Below are 16,524 nucleotides of genomic sequence, written 5' to 3' on the forward strand. Positions count from 1 at the left end.
ATCTATTGGAATTTGTTCCAATGCTCTCATGGCTAGAGATGCCCAGATTGGCACTAGGGACTCTTGGGTTGCATTTCTGTTTCTTGGAAGTGAGTCATGTCTCGTGGTAAGAGCAGGGTGGTCTGGGAGTCAGGACTGCTGGGTTCTATTTCCAGCTCTGCCACAGACTCCCTGTATGACCTTGGGCAAGTCCCTTGGCATCGGTTTCCCCATGCAGGTCATTTCCCTACTGCACGACACCCAGGGTTGTGAGGCTAAAGTCATTACTGACTGGGAGGAGTATGAGGAGGGGTTCAGTCATGGGAGCCAGAGAAATAGGCTTTCTAACCACTGCATGGGGTCTGCTTCTGACAATGGGAGGTGATGGAATGGGCAGCTTGGGGTTAGGAGCTGTGTTGCTGTTCTGTGTTTGTACATCACCTGGCACACTGGGGTCCTGGTCCATGAGTGTGGCTCTGACATACTAATCCAAGAGGGAGAAGGGAAAACAACAGAATCTCAGGCTCATCTAATAAGGGGTCCTGGGGCAGAATCCGAGGTGTTTGACTTGTTTTAGGGACACAGGAATGGCCAAACAGCATCAGAACATTGTTCCACACATTCCTGTCAAAGCTCTTCCACTCTTAAAATAAAATGACGTCTGTCACCACATGGTCTTATTTTTGTAAACCCCATCCCCGCCCCCAGTATGCCACATACACTTGTTGTGTCTTATCTCAGGTTAGAATGTCCTGTCCTCAGGGCCCACGCAGTCTCTCTCTGTGCAACACATAGCACAAGGGGGCCCATAGGCACGTCAGTGCTACGAAAAATAACCCCCAACGATTCCCAAAGAGGGACGGGTCTGTGGTGAAGGCACTGGAGTGGGACTTCAGACAGCCTGTGTCACTTGCTCTGTGCATGCCTTGGTTTCCCATCTGTAAAATGGGGCTAGGGCCACTTCCTTAAGGCTGTTTAGATTATAAACTCTTTAGGACAAGGACTGACACTGCACAGTGCCTGCCAGAATGGAGCCAGACCACTAGGCCATGTGGCCAAAGCTGTATGTAGTGAAATTCCTAAACTGTTCTGGCCCAGCAGTATTACTTTCCTTGGTGCCCAGTTCATTGTGGGTTGATGTAAGCAATAGCACTTTTTCAGTAGTAGAGGTTCACATTCCCGTCTAGTGGGTGATGTTTACCCCTGTGCAGTGTTAGGGGGCGTATTCCTTCACCCGCTCACTTCCCTGGTCCTTCTGGCATGCACAGAGAGCAACAATACCCGAAGTCCAAAGGTGCAAACAATTCAATGTTTATTGGGGTGAACTTCCAGCAAGCATGATTCCAGTTTCCTTCCTTAGTGTCCCCCTTCCCAGCTCTGACACCACAGAGCCTTACACCTGTGTCCCTGTTCCCATTCCTCCCCTTAGCAAAACATGATTCCAATTTCCCCCCCCATTCCCTGTTCCCATTCCCCCCACTTACTGCCTGATTGACTGCAGACTATATAGTAAAACTTGAGTTCTGCTTAGCTATACCTTAACCAATCATTTTCCTGAAATTTTATTAACCAATCCTAACATATTGTAACATGATTATGTAACCAATTATATCCCACCACCTTAATTAGTTTACACCCAGCAAAAGTAATTACACAGCAGACAGGAACAATCACAGAACCAGACAGAGATTATACAGACAAACAATAGGGAAATGAAAAGGAGTACTTGTGGCACCTTAGAGACTAACCAATTTATTTGAGCATGAGCTTTCGTGAGCTACAGCTCACTTCATCGGATGCATACCGAAGTGAGCTGTAGCTCACGAAAGCTCATGCTCAAATAAATTGGTTAGTCTCTAAGGTGCCACAAGTCCTCGTTTTCTTTTTGCGAATACAGACTAACACGGCTGTTACTCTGAAACCTGTCAATAGGGAAATGGGGACTACAGTGATAGAACAAACACAGAAATGAGGATTTCACATCCCAGCTATTGATAAGTGAGTTCTTGCCAGACAGGATGTTATCAAACTAAGTTTCCTTTTACATCTTCTAGGCACTTCCCTTTCTCTGGAGGCGATAGGCATTATCAGGACAGGATTGTATCCTAGCAGCCCAATAGCACCTTATTTCAATGTGACAAGTTTGGGATGTGAGGCTCTGACCATTTGCTTCCCAGCTTATGGCTGCCTCTGCTGCTTAGCCAGAGGCCTTAGCCTAAGACCAGGGCCTCAAACACCAGCAGACAGTGATTTTGATTCTTTCTTTTATACCTCTAGAACTAGCTAAGTGATAAGAATACCACCTAAATTCTTAGAGTATAGGTCTTTACAGACAGGTCTGAATATCTATATCCTAACATGCAGGTCCATTGAAAACCCAATTTTCCACCAAAGAAAAGCTTCAAAGGAAAATTTACTATTCGTCCTTAATGATGATGATGATGACTGGCTTTTATATAACTCAAGACGTTCTCATTATCCGGATCAATCTCTGATCCTTGTTTGAAATCTACTAAGCTCTTGGCCTCAATAATAACATGTACTGATGAGTTTGTCAGGCTAATTGTGCAAGTCTAAAATGGTTTAGGACGGAAGTTGGTATAGAACCGGTGAGCTGACCCGCTGCACACCCAGGTTCATCTCACACTTTTGCTTTAGGTTGGGAATTTCAAAAGCACTTCACAGGAGCTAGGTGTCTAACTGACATAGACTTTTAACTTCCTTTGGAAATTCCAGCCTTAAAGTCCAGCTATTTTTCCTGTTCTCTAAAATTTCACTTGTTCTTTGTCAGTCTCATAAATGGGCCCAGCCCTCTCCAGACACTGGTTTCCGGATTTATTTTTAATTTGAACAACTAGAAAAAGCACAGAAAACTGAATGACCAGTTCCAATGACACAACTGCTTGGGGCAGGAAACAAGAAAAAAATTCCCCTTTTATTCCCAGATTTCGGTTCTATGCATATTGCATGTTACTCAAAATTCAAGGCAAGAGGCGCAGAAGACACAATACATAAGCACCACAGATCCAAAATACATTCTGTGTGATGAGTGTAGCCATTCTCACCTCGGTTAAATCTATTAGCATTTTTTCTTCCTTTTTTATCTTTCTAGCTTTATCTATGTAGCGAGTAAAATTTTCAAAACCTCCTAATTAACTTAGGAGAGTAAGTCCCATTTTCACAAGCCATTCAGGAGCCCAGTTCTCACTGAAATTCAATTAGAAATGGCCAGATTTCCAAAGGTTTATCACCACCTAAAGATGCAGATAGGCACGTAGTGGGATTTTCAAATGGACCTTGGTGTTTAGGCCCAGCCTTTAGTCACAGTTCAGAGCAACTGCACCTGTATTTCCCCTTAGTGGTCCAGCAGGAGCATCTCTCTCAGGCTTCCAGCTCCCTAGCTATTGGGCGGAGACCCACATCTCCCTCCCTCCTCAATGGGGCCTTTCCAGGCTGAGCAGTTCCTTTCACTGCATTATTCCCTCAAAAGCCAGCCAACCTAAGCAGCCCAACTTTGCTTCCCTGCGCCCCCACCAGGGGTGGTGCACAGTGTAATTGCCTCAGCTTTAAGTTCACACAGTTCTTCCTAAGTAAGCGTATTTTATTTTTAAGGTAAAAACAATAAAGAAAAAACATTAAAAAATATGCTCTTAAGCAAAATAAGCAGTCATGGGATAAGAGGGAAGATTCTCTCAAGGATTGGTAACTGGTTAAAAGATAGGTAACAAAGGGTAGGAATAAATTATCAGTTCTCAGAATAGAGAGAGGTAAATAGTGGTGTCCCCCAGGGGTCTGTACTGGGCCCAGTCGTATTTAACATATTCATAAACAATCTGGAAAAAGGGATAAACAGTGAGGTGGCAAAATTTGCAGATGATACAAAACTACTCAAGATTGTTAAGTCCCAGGCAGACTGCGAAGAGTTACAAAAGGATCTCACCAAACTGGGTGACTGGGCAACAAAATGGCAGATGAAATTTAATGTTGATAAACGCAAAGTAATACACATTGGAAAAGATAATCCTAACTATACATATACAATGATGGGGTCTAAATTAGCTGTTACCACTCAAGAAAGAGTTCTTGGAGTCATTGCGGATAGTTCTTGGAATTCATCCACTCAATGTGCAGTGGCAGTCAAGAAAGCAAACAGAATGTTGGGAATCATCAAGAAAGGGATAGATAATAAGACAGAAAATATCGTATTGCCTCTATATAAATCCATGGTACACCCACACCTGGAATACTGCATTCAGATGTGGTCGCCCCATCTCAAAAAAGATCTATTGGAATTGAAAAAGGTTCAGAAAAGGGCAACAAAAATTATTAGGGGTATAGAACGGCTTCCGTATGAGGAGAGATTAATAAGACTGGGACTTTTCAGCTTGGAAAAGAGGCGACTAAGGGGGATATGATAAAGATCTATAAAATCATAAGTGGTATAGAGAAAGTAAATAAGGAAGTGTTATTTACTCCTTCTCATAATACAAGAACAAGGGGCCACCAAATGAAATTAACAGATAGCAGGTTTAAAACAAACACAAGAAAGTATTTTTTCATGCAACGCACTGTTAACCTCTGGAACTCCTTGCCAGAGGGTGTTGTGAAGGCCAGTACTATAACAGGGTTCAAAAGAGAGCTAGATAAATTCATGGAGGATAGGTCCACAGTGGCGAGTAGCCACGAGGGCAGGGATGGTGTCCCTAGCCTCTGTTTGCCAGAAGCTGGGATTGGGTGACAGGGCATGGATCACTTGATGATAACCTGTCTGTTCACAAGAAAGAAAGGAAAGCAGCAGAATATGGACCCTGGACTTCAGAAAAGCAGACTTTGACTCCCTCAGGGAACTGATGGGCAAGATCCTCTGGGAGAATAATATGAGGGGGAAAGGAGTCCAGGAGAGCTGGCTGTATTTTAAAGAATCCTTATTGAGGTTACAGGGACAAACCATCCCGATGTGTAGAAAGAATAGTAAATATGGCAGGCAACCAGCTTGGCTTAACAGTGAAATCCTTGCTGATCTTAAACACAAAAAAGAAACTTACAAGAAGTGGAAGATTGGACAAATGACCAGGGATGAGTATAAAAATATTGCTCGGGCATGCAGGAGTGAAATCAGGAAGGCCAAATCACACCTGGAGTTGCAGCTAGCAAGAGATGTTAAGAGCAACAAGAAAGGTTTCTTCAGGTATGTTAGCAATAAGAAGAAAGTCAAGGAAAGTGTGGGCCCTTTACTGAATGAGGGAGGCAACCTAGTGACAGAGGATGTGGAAAAAGCTAATGTACTCAATGCTTTTTTTGCCTCTGTCTTCACTAACAAGGTCAGCTCCCAGACTGCTGCGCTGGGCAGCACAGCATGGGGAGGAGGTGACCAGCCCTCTGTGGAGAAAGAAGGGGTTCGGGACTATTTAGAAAAGCTGGACGTGCTCAAGTCCATGGGGCCGGACACGTTGCATGCGAGAGTGCTAAAGGAGTTGGCGGATGTGATTGCAGAGCCATTGGCCATTATCTTTGAAAATTCATGGCGATCGGGGGAGGTCCCGGACGACTGGAAAAAGGCTAATGTAGTGCCAATCTTTAAAAAAGGGAAGAAGGAGGATCCTGGGAACTACAGGCCAGTCAGCCTCACCTCAGTCCCTGGAAAAATCATGGAGCAGGTCCTCAAGGAATCAATTCTGAAGCACTTAGAGGAGAGGAAAGTGATCAGGAACAGTCAGCATGGATTCACCAAAGGCAAGTCACGCTTGACTAATCTAATTGCCTTCTATGATGAGATAACTGGCTCTGTGGATGAAGGGAAAGCAGTGGACGTGTTGTTCCTTGACTTTAGCAAAGTTTTTGACACGGTCTCCCACAGTATTCTTGCCAGCAAGTTAAAGAAGTATGGGCTGGATTAATGGACTATAAGGTGGATAGAAAGTTGGCTAGATTGTCGGGCTCAACAGGTAGTGATCAATGGCTCCATGTCTAGTTGGCAGCCGGTATCAAGTGGAGTGCCCCAAGGGTCGGTCCTGGGGTCGGTTTTGTTCAATATCTTCATAAATTATCTGGAGGATGATGTGGATTGCACCCTCAGCAAGTTTGCAGATGACACTAAACTGGGAGAAGAGGTAGATATGCTGGAGGGTAGGGATAGGATACAGAGGGACCTAGACAAATTGGAGGATTGGGCCAAAAGAAATCTGAGGAGGTTCAACAAGGACAAGTGCAGAGTCCTGCACTTAGGACGGAAGAATCCCATGCACCGCTACAGACTAGGGACTGAATGACTTGGCAGCAGTTCTGCAGAAAAGGACCTAGGGGTTACAGTGGACAAGGAGCTGGATATGAGTCAACAGTGTGCCCTTGTTGCCAAGAAGGCCAATGGCATTTTGGGATGTATAAGTAGGGTCATTGCCAGCAGATCGAGGGATGTGATCGTTCTCCTCTATTCGACACTGGTGAGGCCTCCTCTGGAGTACTGTGTCCAGTTTTGGGCCCCACACTAAAAGAAGGATGTGGAAAAATTGGAAAGAGTCCAGCGGAGGGCAACAAAAATTATTAAGGGACTGGAACACATGAGTTATGAGGAGAGGCTGAGGGAACTGGGGATGTTTAGTCTGTGGAAGAGAAGAATGAGGGGGGATTTGATAGCTGTTTTCAACTACCTGAAAGGGGGTTCCAAAGAGGATGGATCTAGACTGTTCTCAGGGGTAGCAGATGACAGAACAAGGAGTAATGGTCTCAAGTTGCAGTGGGGGAGATTTAGGTTGGATATTAGGAAAAACTTTTTCACTAGGAGGGTGGTGAAATACTGGAATGCGTTACCTAGGGAGGTGGTGGAATCTTCTTCCTTAGAAGTTTTTAAGGTCAGGCTTGACAAAGCCCTGGCTGGGATGATTTAGTTGGTGTCGGTCCTGCTTTGAGCAGGGGGTTGGACTAGATGACCTCCTGAGGTCCCTTCCAACCCTGATATTCTATGATTCTATGATTCCCTTTGGGGCATCTGCCATTGGCCACTGTCAGAGGACAGGATACTGGGCTTGATGGACCTTTGGTCTGACGCAGTATGGCCATTCTTATGTTCTTATGTTAATAAAAGCTCCTACGTGCATAGTAATAAACTTAGCAGAGATCACCCCAGCTCCACCATGGACTCTGTCAGATGATTAATACAGCCTCAGCTCAGAACTAGCTCCATCACAACAAGTTTAGTCCATGCTTTATGCAGGATGGGGGGGTTGATCTGGGGTTTCCAGGACCAGGTAATCAGTAGAAAATCGGTTTTGCTCCCTGGGACATAGCTTTGAAAGACCTCCCAAGTATGTCCTGGCCCCCTTCACACATACTGTCCAAAACAGTTCTTAGAAGTTCCTAACATTTCCCCAGATTACATTAGTCAGTCTCCAAGAAAAGTTACGTTCAATCCACAATAACACATACACAATTGTATTTTTAATACAACGGACCCCAAAGGGATTAAACTTAATTCAATAAGGTTTATCCAGCAAATTGCTGTAACTGTCACACCTGGCTCTAGATAGCTAACTCTCATTGATTTCAATGAGAAAATCTTTAGAAAATGCTTCTGAAAATCCTACTTGGTGCCTAAAGATCTTTAAAAATCTGACCTACTGTCTAGCTTTACAAAGAGGTTTAGTAAATCCCACTAGATACATAAAGCTTCTATATAGGTCAGGTACTTAACTCCCATTGAAAGTAAGTGGCTAAACACCTTAAAAAATCTGGTCTGCAGATGCCTAAATCCCACTGCCATTCAGTCAGAATTAGACTCCTAAATACCTCCATCACTTTTGAAAATGGGAGTTAAGTCCCCAAATCACTTAGGTGGTTTTTGCAAATTTCATCACAAATCCATTGATCCTCAGGGTATGTTGAAAAGTCCAACTGTTCACCCAGGAGCTTTAGGCAACTACCTAGGTGCCTGGTGAGCTGGGGTTCATGCCAGAAGATGAAGGGAATTTTTTTCCCTTCCCTTTTACATGTTTAGAAGATGCTGCACTTCCTTCCGCAGATCTGTGTAATAAGGCTGAGATTTTCAAAGTCAGCTACAAGCTTTGGATATCAAATTCCTATTAATTTTAGTGCAGACTTATTGTGCCTATCACTTAGGCAGCTTTGAAAATATCACCCATACTGCATGTCAAAAACAGGTAGGTATTTTTAGGAGCATTTTTATGATTTGTAGAGATCCAGACTGATGGGGCTGTGTGGGGATGGGGAGAGACAGAGGTTCACAAAAGCCACGAACCAGCCATGCATATGTATTTGTCGATGTATTTCCAAGCAAACCCACATGCTACTCCTGCAGCTGCCGCACATCAGCGTGCAGGCGTTTGACCCCTTCTCAGTAGTCTCAGAGCTGCTTTCACCCCCTAGTTCCTCAGCGTGTAGATGGCCAGCTTCAGCATGGGCGTGACCACATAGCCAAAGAGCTGCATAGGGGTCACCAGCACTTTGCTCAGCTGGGGCTGCGTGTAGACCAGGGCGCAGGGCCTGAAGAACAGCTTCACCACCACCAGATGCAAGGCGCAAGTGGAGGCTGCTTTGCACCTCCTTTCGGCCGAGTTTATCTTCAGGATAGAATAGACGATCCTGACGTAGGACGCGAGGATGAGGAGGAAGCAGGTCCTGGGCACCACCCCAATACTGGTGAAGGTCACAGTCTCGATGATGTATGTGTCCGCACAGGCCAGCTTGACCACCGGGAAGATATCGCAGAAGAAATAGTCCACCACATTGGACCCGCAGTAGGGCAGCGTGAAGGTCAGGCTGGTGAGGATGGTGGCGTGGAAGGAGCTGGTGATCCAGGTGCCGGCGGCCAGGAGGGCGCACACCCTCCGGTTCATGATGAGCAGGTAGCGCAGGGGGTGGCAGATGGCCACGTACCGGTCGTAGGCCATGACGGTGAAGAGCAGGCACTTGGTGCTGCCCAGGAAGTGGTAGAAGAAGACCTGGGACATGCACCCGCCCAACGAGATTGTTCTACTCTTGGCCCAGAGGTTGGCCAGCAATTTAGGGGTGCTGATGGAAGAGAATCCAAGGTCCACAATAGAGAGATTGCAGAGGAAGAAATACATGGGGGCGTGCAGGCAGGCATCGGCAAGGATGGCTGAGAAGATGAGCAGATTGCCCATCAGGGTGCAGAGGTAGAAGTCTAAGAAGGTGACGAAGAGGATGGTCTGGAGGCCATCGGTGTTGGGGATCCCTAAGAGGATGAAAAGAGTCACCACAGTGTGGTTGACCTGCCCCACATGGGACTCATTCCTGGGGTAGGGGAGAGAAATAATGCCTGTGAGTTACTGAAACCAAAAGACCTGTCATCCTAGAGCTGCAATGCTCACCCTTCCTTCCACAGCCCACGTGACTCACAGTCATTCGGAGTGGTGTATATTTCTATCATTGTAATGCCACTTGGGGTCAGGGTCTCACTGTGCTGGTGCTGAACATGGAAAGAGAAAATGTCTGCCTTGACGTTCTTAGAGTCCAGACACAAACAGACAAAGGGGATATCTATTCTATTCTATTCCAGTTTCTTCTCTTCTCTTATGTCCTATTCCAATTTCTTCAATTCTGTTCTGCCTAGGCCCTTTCCCCACCCTTATCCCCACAGTACCTTTTGTGGCTAACATTTCCCATGTGTGGTTTGTTCTCTCCCTCTCTCACCCTCTCCACAGAGGGATGTCTGTGTGTGCAGTGGAGCACTTTGTTTTGGTAGGGTTTTGTTCTTATAAACACACGGGCTCATACACATTTGTGTTAAGGAAGAGGAAGAGGACGGAACATACAAACAAATGAATGTGGAGAAGAAATGTCCCAGCTGTGTTAATGATGTGAATTGTTGGGGGTGGGGGGTTCACTGGGAATACAGAGAGAAGGAAAAGGAAAGAAGGAGAAGGGGAATAGCCCCAGCCAGAGGTGCTGGGGCGGGGAGGGCTGCTACACCGCCTGGCTTTATGTGGTTACCATCATATCCAGAGTTCACAGTTTGCTTCAATGGCTCTCAGCACCCACCCTGGCCACAGCTTGTCTCTGCTTGGTTGTGATCAGCAGGCTGGGCTCTGTGGATAACATGCCAGATGGATTTTTAAGGTGAGATTTGAAGGACAATAACAAAGCATTTATTTGCATTTGGCTGGGGAGGTCATCTAGTCCAACCCCCAGCTCAAAGCAAGACCAATCCCCAATTTTTGCCCCAGATTCCTAAATGGCCCCCTCAAGGATTGAACTCACAACCCCAGGGTTAGCAGACTGTTGCCGGCACCCAGTGCCGAGAGGCTGAACAACAGCTTGAGTTGGTTCGTTACCCGGTGTGCTACACCCAATAATCACAACGGGGTGGAGAAGCAGAAAAGTTTATTTGAAGCTTCAAAAAGGTACAGGGAGAATAAAATCTCAAATCCTGCACAACAGAGCAGGAAGTTACACAGGCTTTTATACATCCTTTTTCCCAGCATACTTATCCAATAGCAAGCTGCTCCAAGTATCCATATAGCCAGCCAATCCAGTTCCCAGCTAGTTCCCTGATTCTCTGTATCATTTGTTAAACTATACATAAAGCTGCTTTATTCAGCATTGTTCTTCCATATCTCCCCTGTTTGGCCTTGCTTAGTTTCAGGCAGTCTGACTCTGCAACATACTGTTGCAGATTCTCAGCATAACTGCTGTGTGTGCCTCCAGGCGGGGGGGCCAAGGACACTTGGGCCTAGCACGCAGAGCTGCTGCGAGTGCCTCCAGGCAGGGGGGGGGGCAAGGACACCGGGGCCTAGTGCGAGGGGGCTTCATCGACACTTGTGGTCTTCCATCCCCTCGAGTTACCTAGTGGCCATGCCCCAGTGTTCCCAACAACTCCCCCCTTTGAGAACACTCAACAGCCTTGGCTCTGAGTTTTCTCACTTGGGCTTGCTACATTGGAGATATTAACTGGACGGCAAGTTACATTTCCAAACCCCTTTTTTGTGGTAAGATTATTTGTAAGTGTTTCCCTAAAAGGGGAGGAACCATTACACCCACACCGTTGGCCTCCCCTGTTGGTCTTTATCCAATACCCATCAGCCCACTGTGTAATAACACAGGAGCTCTTTCCCACAGGATGCCCATAGGGATCAGATTGGTTTCGGGTAAAACATAACACTCCCTCAGTGAGTACTGCAACTGAATACTCCTGGTCCTGATAGGTGGCCTGCTATAAAGAGGTCTTGTTCCAGAACGGTGAGTCCGTTCTTTCCTGCTCTTTGGTGGTGGCTAATTCTGCTAGGGTCAAGGGCAGCATGTCAAGGGGCATTCCCGTTTTGGGGGATAGTGGAGTTGGAGCACACACCCAGCAATCAGTCTGGTTTGTTAAAGTAGCAACATGGTGCGCAAGCAAAACAAAGGAGTTATGCTCCCGATATGCACAATTTGGAAATACCAATACAAAGAATAACAATGTTACCCAATTAATTATCACCAGAGTCTTCCCAACCCAGGGTCTTCAATACCTGGGTGGGCCCATTTTAGCATTAAGGTGCCCGCTATTTGTGTCTTTTAAATAGTAGCTTTAGCCCGAGATCGTCACTAGATGAGGAGTCAGCAGGTTGGACAGTCCACTGTTCTGCTGACGAGGGGGCAGGTACTGCCTTCAGACGAGAGTGATGGATCCAGTTCTTGTGTCCCTCGATCTTTGCCGCTGTATGGGAGATCAGCAGGATGGTATAGGGTTCTTTCCACTTTTCCTGGAGAGGCTCATCTTTCCAGGTGCGAACAAGCACAGAGTTACCGGGCTGTAAGGAGTGAACGGGAGAGTCCAAGGGGAGAGGCTGGGAATCCTTGGTATACCTGTGAAGAGACAAGAGAACAGCAGACAGGGAACACATATACTGTGACAAAAAAACATTACCCAACTTCCATTCCCCTGACAGAACCGGGGTGCCATTCATGGGCCATGCCCTTCCAAACATAATTTCAAAGGGACTGAGCCCTAATCTACCCTTTGGGAGAACGCGGATACGGAGTAGGATGAGGGGCAAAGCATCAGGCCATCGCAGTGAGGCTTCTTGGCACACTTTTGAGAGATGCCGTTTAAGGGTCTGATTGGTACGCTCCACTACCCCACTGGCTTGCGGTCTCCAGGGCGTATGGAGTTCCAGGGGATCTGTAAGGCATGTGAGATGCTTTGGATGATTTTTGACGTGAAGTGTGTCCCGTTGTCAGATTCCATCTACAGGGGGAGTCCAAAGCGAGGAATGATCTCCTTAACAAACTTGAGGGCCACTGTCCTGGCAGTGCAGTTACGGCATGGGAAGGCTTCTGGCCATCCGCTGAACCGATCCACTATAACAAGGAGATATTTGAACCCTTGGGTCCGGGGAAACTCAGTAAAGTCTATTTGCCACACTTGTCCGGGGCCCGGAGTGGGTTCTAGGGCAGCTGATGGCACAGGATGTCCCGGTCAGGGGTTATTCTTTTGGCAGACTAAGCAGTCCGCTTGTACCTGGGCAGCCAGGGGTCGGAGTCCGGAAGTGATAAAGTATTTTCCCATTAGCTGGATAAGTGCTTCCCTGCCAGCATGAGTGGTTTGATGTAGTTTCTGCAGCACTGGCTGGATTAGGCCCTTTGGTAAGAGGACCTTCCCTTCTGGGGAATGGAGCCATCCCTCCTTTTCCCGGAGACCGAGTTTGTCAGTTAGCTGTCTCTCCTCCCCAGAGTACTGAGGGGTTGGAAGCTCCCCTACTGATGGGATAAGGGCATGCATATGGGCGTTCTCAGCCTGAGGGGATGGCAGGGTGGCAGCATGCTTAGCCTCTCTATCTGCCCGGGCGTTACCTCTGGCCACATCTTGATCCTCCCTTTGATGGGCTTTACAGTGTACCACCGCCACTTCCGAGGGGAGTTGTACAGCTTCTAGGAGCCGGAGGATTTGGGGCCCGTACTTGACTGGGGAGCCTTGGGCTGTCAGCATTCCCCTTTGCTTCCATAGGCCAGCATGAGCATGCAGCACACCAAAAGCATACTTTGAATCAGTAAAAATGTTGACCCGCTTTCCTTTTGACAGTTCAAGTGCACGGGTCAGGGCTATTAGTTCGGCAAGCTGGGCAGAGGTCCCAGCAGGCAAACCTTCAGCTTTCACAGTGTCATGGAGGGTCACAACAGCATAACCCGCCCTCCTTTGCCCATCTATTACAGTACTGCTACCATCAGTGTACCACTTATAATCTGCATTTGGGAGAGGTACATCCTTTAAATCCAGACGGCTGGAGTACTGGACATCTATGATCTCTAAACAGTCATGTTTCTGTTCCTCTGTTTCTGGCAAGAGAGTGGCTGGGTTAAGGGAGGGGCAAGGCTGTAGGGTGACTTCAGAGTTCTCTAACAGCTTAGCCTGGTACCGAGCAATCCGAGCCTGGGTGAGCCAAAGCCCTCCCTTTGCATCCAATAAGGCTCGGACCATATGGGGAGTATAGATTTGCATAACCCCTCCCAAAGTTAGCTTCTCGGCTTCCTCAAGCAATAGGGCAGTAGCTGCGACCGCCCGTAAACATGCCTGCCAACCCTTTGCAACCTGATCCAATTGCTTAGAAAAATAAGCCACAGGACGCTTCCATGCTCCTAACAGCTGTGTAAGCACTCCTAGGGCCACCCCCCTTCGTTCATGTACATACAACTGAAACGGCTTAGAGAGATCTGGCAGGCCCAGAGCCGGGGCTTCCATCAATTTTCTTTTCAGGATTTTAAATGCCCTGTCAGCCTCTGGGGTCCAATAGAAGGGGTCATGATCTGCTCCTTTTACACAGTCGTACAGGGGTTTAGCCCACAGTCCAAACTCTGGGATCCATATCCTGCAAAAGCCTGCCATACCCAGAAATGCCCTGAGCCGCTTACGGTTACTTGGGGTAGGAACTTGACAGATAGCTTCCTTTCTTTCGCTTGAAAGCTGACGCTCCCCTTGCCTTAGCTGTAACCTGATCCCTCTTCACCTCAGACAACAGGGTTCTCAGGAGGATATTACAATCATCCCAGTCTGGCTTGTGACTACTGAGGCACCCCTCAAAGACTGATATAAACCTGCTTGGGTTGGTGGAAAACTCTCCTGCCTGTGCTTTGAAAGCAGCCAAATCCACAGGATTAAAGGGCACATGAGTATAAACCTGCATAGTTGTGGCAGGACGCCTGTCTGATCCAGACCGGGCGACTTTAGTTTCAGTGATTAAGGGGTATAGGCCAACCATTGGGGACTTACAAGGTGTGGGTGTAGGGGCCGAAGGGGACACCGGCTCTGCCATTACAGTGGGGGTGGGGGTCTGGGGACTAACATTAGCTGCTACCAAACCAGTTGGAGTCAGATTACAGCGCTGTAAAATATCTGGTCGAGTACATAAAGTCAGAAACAAATGCGCATACATATGTTCATTCCATTTCCTTGTTCTCTGACAGAACAGGAGTAACTGAAGGATCGTGTTGTAATTAATTGACCCTCCTGGTGGCCACCACTCCTGGTCCTCGAGTTGATATTGAGGCCAGTCAACTGTACAGAATCGTTTTAATTGGCTCTTAGTCATCGGATCCGCACCAAATACCTTCCAGTTTGCTAGAATGCACTCTAGGGGCGTACACCGTGCCCTAACCCCTGAGCTCTGTCCCTGTCCCATACCTACAGGGTAACTCTGGGCGTCCCCAGGTTCCAACAGAGCATATAATCCGGATTTTAAAGGATCCTACCTTATCCAAGGAACCGGTTCTTCACCGTGGCCTGCAGCTGCTCCTCCCCCACGTCCAAGGGACCGGTTCTTCACCGTGGTCCACAACAGCTTCTCCACTATATGAGTGCGTTGCACCGTTGTGCCCTCTGGGGTCGATCAAATCGCGTCTCCTCCGAGGCCCCCGATGAACTCACCGGTGCGCGCTGGGCGTCGGTTCTCGCCGCAATCCTCGACCTCCAGGAGGGGTCCGGGCAAGGCTAAATTGCAGCCTCGAGCCCACCCAGGGACGCCAAAAGCTGTTGCCGGCACCCAGTGCCGAGAGGCTGAACAACAGCTGGAGTGGTTCGTTACCCGGTGTGCTACACCCAATAATCACAACGGGGTGGAGAAGCAGAAAAGTTTATTTGAAGCTTCAAAAAGGTACAGGGAGAATAAAATCTCAAATCCTGCACAACAGAGCAGGAAGTTACACAGGCTTTTATACATCCTTTTTCCCAGCATACTTATCCAATAGCAAGCTGCTCCAAGTATCCATATAGCCAGCCAATCCAGTTCCCAGCTAGTTCCCTGATTCTCTGTATCATTTGTTAAACTATACATAAAGCTGCTTTATTCAGCATTGTTCTTCCATATCTCCCCTGTTTGGCCTTGCTTAGTTTCAGGCAGTCTGACTCTGCAACATACTGTTGCAGATTCTCAGCATAACTGCTGTGTGTGCCTCCAGGCAGGGGGGCCAAGGACACTTGGGCCTAGCACGCAGAGCTGCTGCGAGTGCCTCCAGGCGGGGGGGGGGGCAAGGACACCGGGGCCTAGTGCGAGGGGGCTTCATCGACACTTGTGGTCTTCCATCCCCTCGAGTTACCTAGTGGCCATGCCCCAGTGTTCCCAACAAGACCAATGCTCAAACCACTGAGCTATCCCTCCCCCAAGGGCTATGGCTTCTGGGGAACTCCACTGGATTCTCTGGGGCTGTTTCCCCTCTCAGCCACACACCCTGGTGTAAATCATGAGTAACTCCATTGGACTGAAGGGAGCTGTGTAGATTTCTACCAGCTGAGAATCTAACCCATACATTGTGAGGGGGGAGGGGACGTTCATGCTTGTCTAAGCTCTCCTGCCGTGTGACACAAGGCAGAGAATTCCCCCCAGTGGTGTGAAATAAGAGTAACCTGGGCCAGAGGTTCAGCTGGAAGCCTCTGAAGCCAACAGAGCTTTGTCTTTGGTTTGTATCCCCTGCTGTTCCCCTGCCCCTTCTCTGTGTCTCTGTGCACAGGGATGTATTCGTGCCCTTGTGTGGTTATGTGTGAGGGTGAAATTCACCGCTGGGCAGACAGAGGGCAGCACACATCCTGTGCACCACTCCACCTCACTTTTCACAGTACAACAGCCCCCACCAACTCCATGAAGATCCTGGCACTGTTGTTCTGGGTGCCGCTCCGACACTGAGTCAGACAGACCCAGCCATTCAGAGTTTGCCATTTAAATAAACCAAACACAGTAAGAATTACCAGCCCCATTCTACAAGGGAGAACTGAGGCACAGAGAATTTCAGGGTTTGATTGTCGAAGGAGCCATGCTGCCAAAATTACAGGTTTCAGAGTAGCAGCCGTGTTAGTCTGTATCCACAAAAAGAACAGGAGGACTTGTGGCACCTTAGAGACTAACAAATTTATTTGAGCATAAGCTTTCGTGAGCTACAGCTCACTTCATCGGATGCATGCAGTGGAAAATACAGTGGGGAGATTTATATACACAGAGAACATGAAACAGTGGGTGTTACCATACACACTGTAAGAGTGATCACTTAAGGTGAGCTATGACCAGCAGGAGAGCTGCGGGGGTGGGGGACCTTTTGTAGTGATAATCA

At 47.7% G+C, this 16,524-nt stretch overlaps 1 protein-coding gene across 1 annotated transcript; it reads right to left on the reverse strand.

Moving 5' to 3' along the window:
* Positions 1–8,354: 8,354 nt before the first annotated feature.
* LOC140897095 (olfactory receptor 10D3-like) lies at positions 8,355–9,116 on the reverse strand. The gene has a single exon (XM_073309400.1). The coding sequence runs from the start codon at positions 9,114–9,116 to the stop codon at positions 8,355–8,357; it is 762 nt and encodes a 253-aa protein (XP_073165501.1).
* Between the last annotated feature and the right edge of the window lie 7,408 nt (positions 9,117–16,524).

The sequence above is a fragment of the Lepidochelys kempii genome, chromosome 13 (assembly GCF_965140265.1).
Source record: "Lepidochelys kempii isolate rLepKem1 chromosome 13, rLepKem1.hap2, whole genome shotgun sequence".
Classification (NCBI taxonomy): Eukaryota; Metazoa; Chordata; order Testudines; family Cheloniidae; genus Lepidochelys; species Lepidochelys kempii.